At 42.7% G+C, this 9385-nt stretch overlaps 1 protein-coding gene across 1 annotated transcript in view; it reads left to right on the forward strand.

Moving 5' to 3' along the window:
* The window catches only part of naglu (N-acetylglucosaminidase, alpha), a 47188-nt gene that overhangs the window by 5535 nt on the left and 32268 nt on the right, over positions 1-9385 (forward strand). Inside the window, exon 2 of the mRNA XM_043721568.1 lies at positions 7772-7919. Coding sequence (XP_043577503.1) covers positions 7772-7919 — 148 coding nt within the window. The remainder of the gene's footprint in view (positions 1-7771; positions 7920-9385) is intronic.

Consider the following 9385-nt stretch of genomic DNA (forward strand, 5'->3'; position numbering starts at 1 on the left):
CAGATACATAAATTGGGGCATTATGGTATGGTGAAGGTGCCACAGATACATAAATTGGGGCATTATGGTATGGTGAAGGTGCCACAGATACATAAATTGGGGCATTATGGTATGGTGAAGGTGCCACAGATACATAAATTGGGGCATTATGGTATGGTGAAGGTGCCACAGATACATAAATTGGGGCATTATGGTATGGTGAAGGTGCCACAGATACATAAATTGGGGCATTATGGTATGGTGAAGGTGCCACAGATACATAAATTGGGGCATTATGGTATGGTGAAGGTGCCACAGATATATAAATTGGTGCTGTTGCTTTGCATTTGGGTCAATGGAGTCAGTCCTAGTCACCAAGTCACAGAGCAGGTCCAGTGGTGCCGGAGGCAGTGTCTCTATTATGAGGAATGACTGGTAAACATGCTTTGCACTCTTACAACGGGGAAGGTAAACCAGAAACATCACACAATCATGGGAGTAGGATAGTTAAAGCTCGTATAAAGGTAACTTTACTTCAACTTGCACTTATTTAGTCATTTTAACGTCATAAACCATCTCAAACTGCTTCACAAAAGAAATGTTACAAAGTAAAGCTTTACTTTGGCAGCTGAAACGATGGCCACCAACAATGTTAAACAAGTGTGTCAGGCTTGGTACTTGCTTTAAACTGAGCTCAACACTATCTCTGGCAGGGATTAATTTAAAGTCATAGCTTTAAATTAAGGGGGGGTAGATATAGGACTGATGTTAGGGGTAGGTTCTTCACTCAGCGAGTCGTTAGTTCATGGAATGCCCTGCCAGTAACAGTGGTGGACTCTCCCTCTTTATGGGCATTTAAGAGGGCATTGGATAGGTATATGGAGGATAGTGGGTTAGTGTAGTTTAGGTGGGCTTGGATCGGCGCAACATCGAGGGCCCAAGGGCCTGTACTGCGCTGTATTCTTCTATGTTCTATGTTCTATGGTGGAGGCAGATACAATATCAATATTTAGAAGCCATCTTGACAGATATATGCGTAGGAAGGGAATAGATGGATATTGACTGTGTAGCAAAAATGTTTTTACTTTAGAGGGGTACCATGTGTCGGCGTAGTCTTGGTGGACCGAAGAGCCTGTTCCTGTTCTTTGTTCTGTCTAAATGCTTCTTAAATGATGCAATTCTATCTGCTTCTACCACCTCCCCTAGCAGTAAGCTACTGGCACCTGTAATCCTCTGTGTGTAAAAAAAAAAAAATCTTGCCTCACACATCTACTTTAAACTTTCACCCTAATATTTGACATTTCCACCCTGGGAAAAGGATTTGATTTGATTTATTGTTGTCACATATACTGAGATACAGTAGAAGTATTGTTTTGTGTGCTATCCAGGTAAATCATACATAAGTGCTTCAGTGTAATAGAACAAAAGACAGAATATAGTGTTCTAGCTACAGAAAAGCTGCAGAGAAAGATCAACTTTCATATATGAGAGTTGCACTCAAAAGTCTGTTAACAGCAGAGAAGAAGCTGTTCTTGAATCTGTTAGTGTTTTCAAACTTCTGTATCTTCCGCCCGGTGGAAGAGAGAATAACTGGGGTGGGTGGGTTCTTTGATTATGTTAGCTGCTTTCCCGAGGGAAGTATGGACTGAATTGATGGATAGAAGGCTGGGTTGTATGATGGACTGGGCTGTGTTCACAACTCTCTATTTCTTGTGTTCTTGGGCAGAGCAACTGCCATATCAAATTGTGATGCTTCCAGATAAAATGCTTTCTGTGGTATACCTTAAAAAAAATTGATAAAAGTCATTGCTGAATTTCCTTAGTCTTCTGAGGAAGTAGTAATGTTGGTGTGCTTTCCTGACCGTGTCAGCATAGATAAACCAAGACAAATTGGTGATACTTATTCCTAGAAACGTGAAGCTCTCGACCATCTCCACCTCAGCACGATTGATACACACAGAGGCGCATCCTCCACCCTCTTTCCTGAAGTCAATGTCCAGCTCCTTTTGTTTTTCTGACATTGAGAGAGAGATTGTTGTCTTTGCACCATGCCACTAAGCTCCCTATCTCTTTCCTGTACTTTATCTTATCACTGTTTAAAATCTGACCCACCAGGATGGTGTCATCAGCAAACATGTAAGCTGAGAGCAGAATCTGGCCAAAGTCATGAGTGTAAAAGGAGTATAGTAAGAGTTTGAGTATACAGTCTTTTGGCCCACTGGTGCTGAGGATTATCGTGGAGGAGGTGTTGTCACCTATCCTTACTGTTGGTGGTCTGTGGGTCAGGAAGTCAAGGAGCCAGTTGCTGAGGAAATAGAGTTCTAGGTCTTGGAGTTTGGAGATGAGTTTGGCTGGAATTATGGTGTTGAAGGCGGAGTTAAAGTCAATAAATAGGAGTCGGAAGTAGGTGCCCTTGTTCCAGGGATGACTGCAGGGCCAGGGAGATGGCATCTGCTGTGGATCTGTTGTGACTGAAGGTGAATTCTTGTGGATCAAGGCAATCTTGGAGGCTGAAGTCGAAGCAATTCATAATGATGTGTGTTGGAGCCACCAGGTGATAGTCATTAAGGCGTGTTGCCATTTTGTTTTAGTTATTGGGATAATAGTGTTCTTCTTGAAGCAGGTAGGAATTTCAGATCACTTTAAGGAGAGATTAAACATGTCTGCAAATACAACTGCCAGCTGGTGCATAGCTGGGGACTTCAGTGTGGGTCAGTCACTTTTTGCGGGTTCACTTTCAAGAAGGCCAATCAGATTGTGATTGTGGGTACATCATTTCACTGGCCTTCTGTTCAAAAACAGCATAGAATACATTGAGCTCACTTGGAGGGGATGCGTTATTGCCAGCAATTCTACTTGTCTTCACTGAGTATACCATTACATTGTGTAATCCTTGCTATAATCGACGTGTGTTTGTGTAGTTAGTCTGGGACTCTAGTTTAGTTTGGTATTGTCTCTTGGCATCTCTGATGGCTTTGCGAAGGTTGTGCCTAGATTTTTGTGTAGATCAGGGTCACCCAATTTCAATGTCTCAGACCTGGACTTCAGTAGGGAGTAGATCTCGCAGTTTGTCCAAAGTTTCCATTTGGGGAACACTTTGATTAAGTTCTTTGGCATACAATCCTCCGTACACTGACTGATGTAGTCTGTGATGATAGTGGCAAACCCACTTAGGTTGGCTGCTGAGTTCTTGAATTTGGACCAGTCCACCGATTGCAAGCAGGGAAGGACCTTAACTTTGCCGCTCACATTCTATCAGGTCACCCCTCAGCCTCTGACCTTCTAGAAAAAACAACCCAAGTTTGTCCAAGCACTCCTTATAACTAATGGACTCCAATCCAGGCAACATTATGGTAAATCATTTTTGCACCCTGTCCAAAGCCTGCACATCCCTCCTATTGAGTGGCAACCAGAACTGCACAGAATTTCCAAATGTTGCCTAAATAAAATTTAGTATAGCTGCAACATGACTTTGCCAACTTCTATACTCAGTTCTCCAATTGTTGAAGGCAAACATGTTTTGCACATTCTTGACTACCTTATCCAGTTATGATTAGATTAGATTACTTACAGTGTAGAAACAGGCCCTTTGGCCCAACAAGTCCACACCTACCCTCCAAAGAGCAACCCACCCAGACCCATTCCCCTACATTTACCCCTTCACCTAACACTACGGGCAATTTAGCATGGCCAATTCACCTAACCTGCACATTTTTGGACTGTGGGAGGAAAGCGGAGCACCCAGAGGAAACCCACACAGACATTGGGAGAATGTGCAAACTCCACACAGACAGTTGCCTGAGGTGGGAATTGAACCCGGGTCTCTGGCACTGTGAGGCAGCAGTGCTAGCCACTGTGCCACCGTGCTGCCCTTGATGTTATGTTGCCACTTTGAGGGAGCAATGGACATGCACTCCAAGGTCTCTCTGTATATCAATGTTAAGGGTCCTGCCATTTATTGTATACTTTCCTTTTACATTTGACCTCCCAAGATGCATCATTTCATACTTGTCCAGATTAAACTTGATGTGCCATTTCTCTGCCCAACTTTCCAACTGATCTATATCCTGCTATATCCTTTGACGATCTCCCTCACTATCTACAATTCCATCAACTTTTGTGTCATCTGTAAACTTACAAATGAGATCATCTACATTTTTATCCAAATCACATGTACGCAAACAACAGAGGTCAAAGCATTGATCCTTGTGGACTGGTTGTAGATCTCCAGTCAGAAAATCACCCTTCCTGATAACCCTCTGTCTTCTATGACCAAGCCAATTTTGTATCCAATTTACCAACTCGCCGTAGATTCCATGTGACTTAATCTTCTGGACCAGCCTACCATGAGAGACCTTGTCAAATACTTTTGTAAAGTCCATTTAGGCTACCCTCAACAATAATCTTGATCACTTCCTCAGAAAGCTCAATCAAATTTGAGAGAGAAGACCATCCATGCGCAAGGCCATGCTGACTATCTCTAATAAGTGCGATCTTTTTCAAGTGCAAGTAAGTCCAGTCCCACTGATGTGAGGTTCATTGGTCTATAAATTCCTAACAAATTCTGACCCATCCAAGTCCCTGGCATTAAGGAACCCTCAGTCCATATTGGGAATGTTAAAATCACCCATTATAACAACTCTGACATCTTCCCATGATCTGTCGACATAATTTGTTCATCTGTCTCTCCTAACTATTAGGAGGCTTGCAGTATAATTCCATCATAGTGATTGAAACTTTCTTGTTCTTCTGTTCTACCCATGTGGCTTCGGTGGATGAGCCCTCCAGGATGTCCTCTTAATACAGCTGTGACATCCTTATCAATCAGTAATGCAACTCTCCCCACTACTTTTTACATCCCTCTCTGTCATGCCTGGAAACAGTGAGTTACCAGTCTTGCCCGCTCCTGCTCCTCCGATGCTGCCTGACCTGTTGTGCTTTTCCAGCACCACACACAACTCTGAGCTCCAGCATCTGCAGTCCTAAATTTATCCCTGCCCTTCTCTCAACCAAGTTTCTGTAATGGCTATGACATTGTCGTTCCATGTATTAATCCAGGCTTTAAGCTCATCTGCCTTACCTGTTAAGTTCCTTATGTTAAATAAATACACTTCAGACTCCCCAATTCCATTGTGTTCAGTTTGTCCCATTTCTTCTTCCTATTAGACTTAATAGACTTAACCTCTTGCTTCATCTCAATCACTGCACATGCTGACCTAACACTCTGGTTCCCATTCCCCTGCCGTACTCTTGACTGTGTGGAGTTTGCACATTCTCCCTTTGTCTGCGTGGGTTTCCTCCAGTTGCTCTGGTTTCCTCCCACAGTCCAAAAATGTGCAGGTTAGGTGAATTGGCCATGCTAAATTGCCCATAGTGTTAGGTGAAGGGGTAATGTAGGGGAATGGGTCTGGGTGGGTTGCGCTTCGGCGGGTCAGTGTGGACTTTTTGGGCCGAAGGGCCTGTTTCCACACTGTAAGTAATCTAATATACAAAGTGGCACTAGCAAACTTTCCTGTCAGGATATTGATGCCCCTCTATTATAGATGCAACGTGTTCATTTTAAAGAAGTCTGTATTGCCCTAGAAGAGATCCCAATGATCCAGATAGCTGAATGCCATTTAGCCATATATTCAACTGTATTATCTTCCTAATTTTGGCCTCACTAGTATGTGACGTATGGAGTAATCCTGAGATTACACCCCTAGGACTCCTGCTTTTCAACTTAAATCCCTAAATTCTGTTTGCAGGAGCAATACCAGTGTGGACCACAGCCTCTGGCTGCTCACACTCCTCCAATAAGAATATCTGTGCAGTATTCTTAAATTCATTTTTTGTGGAATTTGGACATTGGTGACTGGCCAGCATTTAATGCCTGTCCCTAGTTGTCCTTGAGAAGGTTGAGAGCTGCCTTCTTAAACTACTGCAGTCTCCCTGCTGTGGGTTGACCCTCAGTGCCATTAGGGAGGGAATTGCAGGATTTCCTAGGGTGGGGGAATGTCCAAACCTGGAGGGCATAGGTTTGAGGTGAGAGAGGAAAGACTTAAAAAGGACCTGAGGAGTAATTTTTTAACACAGTGGTGCATGCATGGAATGAGCTGCCAGAGGAAGTGGTGGAGGTGGGTACAATTACAACATTTGAAAAGCATTTGGATGGGTACATGAACAGCTTAGAGGGATATGGGCCAAATGCTGGCAAATGGGACTTGGTCAGACTGGGATGTCTGGTTGGTACAGCTGAGTTGGACTGAGGGTTTGTTTTCGTGCTGTATGATTGTACAACAGTGAAGGAACTGTTATTATTATATTTCCGGGTCCGGATGAATGGCTTGGAGGGGGACTTCAAGATGGTAGTGTTCCCATGTATCTGCTGCCCTTGTACTTCTAGATAGCAGTTGTGTGTTTGGAAGGTGCTGACTGAAGATCTTTGGTGAATTTCTTCAGAGCTCTAGAAAGTACACACTGCAGCTACCGGGCATTGGTGGTGAAGGGAGTGTATGTTTGTAGATGTTGTGCCAAACGAGCAGGCTGCTTTGTCGCAGATGGTATCAAGCTTGTTGTGTTTTGTTGTAGCTGCACGTATCCAAAAAATGGGGATTATTCCATTGCACTCCTGCCTTGTCCATTGTCAGTGATGGAAAAGCTTTGGGGAGTGAGGAAATGAGTTAATCGCAGCAATATTCCTAGCTGTTCAGACACATCCTTGACCCTCGCACCAGGGAGACAACACGTAATCCTGGAGTTTCACTCTTCACCACAGAAATGCCTAGCTGTGTCCCTGTCTATAGGGTCCACTATCACTTAGGAGGAGAAAGTGAGGTCTGCAGATGCTGGAGATCAGAGCTGGAAATGTGTTGCTGGAAAAGCGCAGCAGGTCAGGCAGCATCCAGGGAACAGGAGAATCGACGTTTCGGGCATAAGTCCTTCTTCAGGAATGGGGGCCCCCATTCCTGAAGAAGGGCTTATGCCCGAAACGTCGATTCTCCTGTTCCCTGGATGCTGCCTGACCTGCTGCGCTTTTCCAGCAACACATTTCCAGCTCCACTATCACTTACATTCATCTACACTTCAACCCTGCTGTACAACAGAGTCAATGTGGTGCCTGTGATCTGGCTGTTGTTGTTGTTGCTTTCCCCAAGATGCTTTCAAAAGTATCGAAAACAGTACACTTATTTGAGAGTGGACTAACCGTGGGAGACTTCTGCATTGCCTATCTGCCAAATCTTTGATATGTGATCACATTCCTAAAATTCCAATCTATAAGACTTTCTGCCTCCTGTATACTCCTCAGTGAGTCTATCTGCTGGTCCAACTGATTCTTGTGGTCCAAGAGAAGTTGTAGATGGACGCGTTTTCTACAGACATAGTTGTCAGGGACATTTGACTTCTCTCTGACTACATCTCAGAAGTGCTGCCCTATCGCCTCACAGTATTACATGCAAACACCTACCACGCGACTGCTATTAGTGTTTAGTCTCAAACTAAATGCCAAATTGGGTGTACGGTGATAATAAGTATATGGGGGAGAGGGAAGTAGTACACTGAATATCAATGCATGTGTGTTAAGAAGAATGGTACAAACTCTTTCCTATATTGGGACTTAGTAATTTAGATTCCACTGCTGATTAAAGAAATGAGGAGTGACTTTGAAATGTTATCATGTGTGCACAGGATGAAGAGGGGCATATTATTAACTTTCTTATAATTTTAATTTTTAGATACCAGTCCTTGTATATTAGACAAATGTCTGAAAATTGATTCACTGTTTGTAATTTCTTTTTATGATTGTACTTAGATTCCATTATTATCAGAATGTCTGTGCATACAGCTATTCATTTGTTTGGTGGGACTGGGAGCGCTGGGAGAGAGAAATTGACTGGATGGCATTGAGTGGCATTAATATGCCATTGGCATTTACTGGTCAAGAAGCCATATGGCAAAAGGTAAAGTATTCCTGCAAGTTTAAAGATCTTTTAAAAGCAATTTCTGGCCATAACCTTTATTGAGGACTTCAGACTATTTGCTAGAAATCTTAAAATGTATGTAAACTTTTCATATCTGTTACTTGCTATTCAAATTTAATTTTATACAATCTTTCACTGAATTAAATGGATATGTTTCAGTGGGATTTTCATTATTTCTGAAAGTGTTTGATGATCTCAGCACAATCCTAAATCTTCTGGGAAATGTGAAACATGCCTGTCAAAAAGAATCTATCCAATCAAACCTGCTGCCTCCATGGGGCATGTACAATTGACTTTGCTAATGACTGCAGTGAACATTTCTCAATGCTGCTCCTGATACTGAAAAATATTTTTGCTAAAATATTTACCCATCTCCTCTTCACCCTGACTGTTATATCTCCCCTTTCTCCACAGTCCAGATATCAAAGAAAGCTGTACATTTTGATTATATCCTTACAAACGTTTTATTATGATTTTCCTTTCCAAATGAAATTATTTTTGTAAAGAGGTGAATTGTATAACATAAAACTTCAGCTATGAGTTTATTGAAGCCACTTGGTACAATATTATGTGGTTACAATACTGGACAAGCGACAGTCTATTCTCTAACCAGTTATGCTCTCCTAAAGTTCCTGTATTTGTGTCACCTGCATAATTTAATCTGTGCACTCTATAAGAACACCCAAGCTCCAGTTCTCTGCCCACTCTGCATAAACCTTCAACCCATTTACTAATTTAAAACCTTATCTATTTCCTTAAATTTACTCAATGTCCCAGCATCCACTGCTCTCTGGAGTACTGAATTCCACACATTTGCAACCCTTTGAGAGATTTTCCCTGATTTCTGTTTTAAATTTGTTGCACCATATCCAAATGCAAGGACCTTTGCATTCTAGATTACCCCACAAGAGGAAACATCATCTCTATCTCTAATTTGTCAATCTCATCAATCTCAATTAGATCTCCTCTAATTCATGTAAACTCTACAGAGCTGAAACTGCTCAATCTCTTAATAATCCATGCTCCTCGTCTCTAGAATCAACCTACTGAACCTCCTCTGAACTGCCTCTAGTAAAAATCCAACCTTTCTCAAGATTTTATGCAGTATTTCAGGTGCAGTCTCACTAATTCCTTATATAGTTGTAGCAATATTTCCTTAGCTGAAAATGTGTTGCCGGAAAAGTGCAGCCGGTCAGGCAGCATCCAAGGCGCAGGAGAATCGATGTTTCGGGCATGAGCCCTTCTTCAGAAATGAGGAAAGTGTGTCCAGCAGGCTAAGATAAAAGGTAGGGAGGAGAACTTGGGGGAGGGGCGTTGGAAATGCGATAGGTGGAAGGAGGTTAAGGTGAGGGTGATAGGCTGGAGTGGGGGGGGGGGCGGAGAGGTCAGGAAGAAGATTGCAGGTTAGGAAGGTGGTGCTGAGTTCGAGGGTGGGGACTGAAGTA

The sequence above is a fragment of the Chiloscyllium plagiosum genome, chromosome 31 (genome assembly GCF_004010195.1).
Source record: "Chiloscyllium plagiosum isolate BGI_BamShark_2017 chromosome 31, ASM401019v2, whole genome shotgun sequence".
NCBI lineage: Eukaryota > Metazoa > Chordata > Chondrichthyes > Orectolobiformes > Hemiscylliidae > Chiloscyllium > Chiloscyllium plagiosum.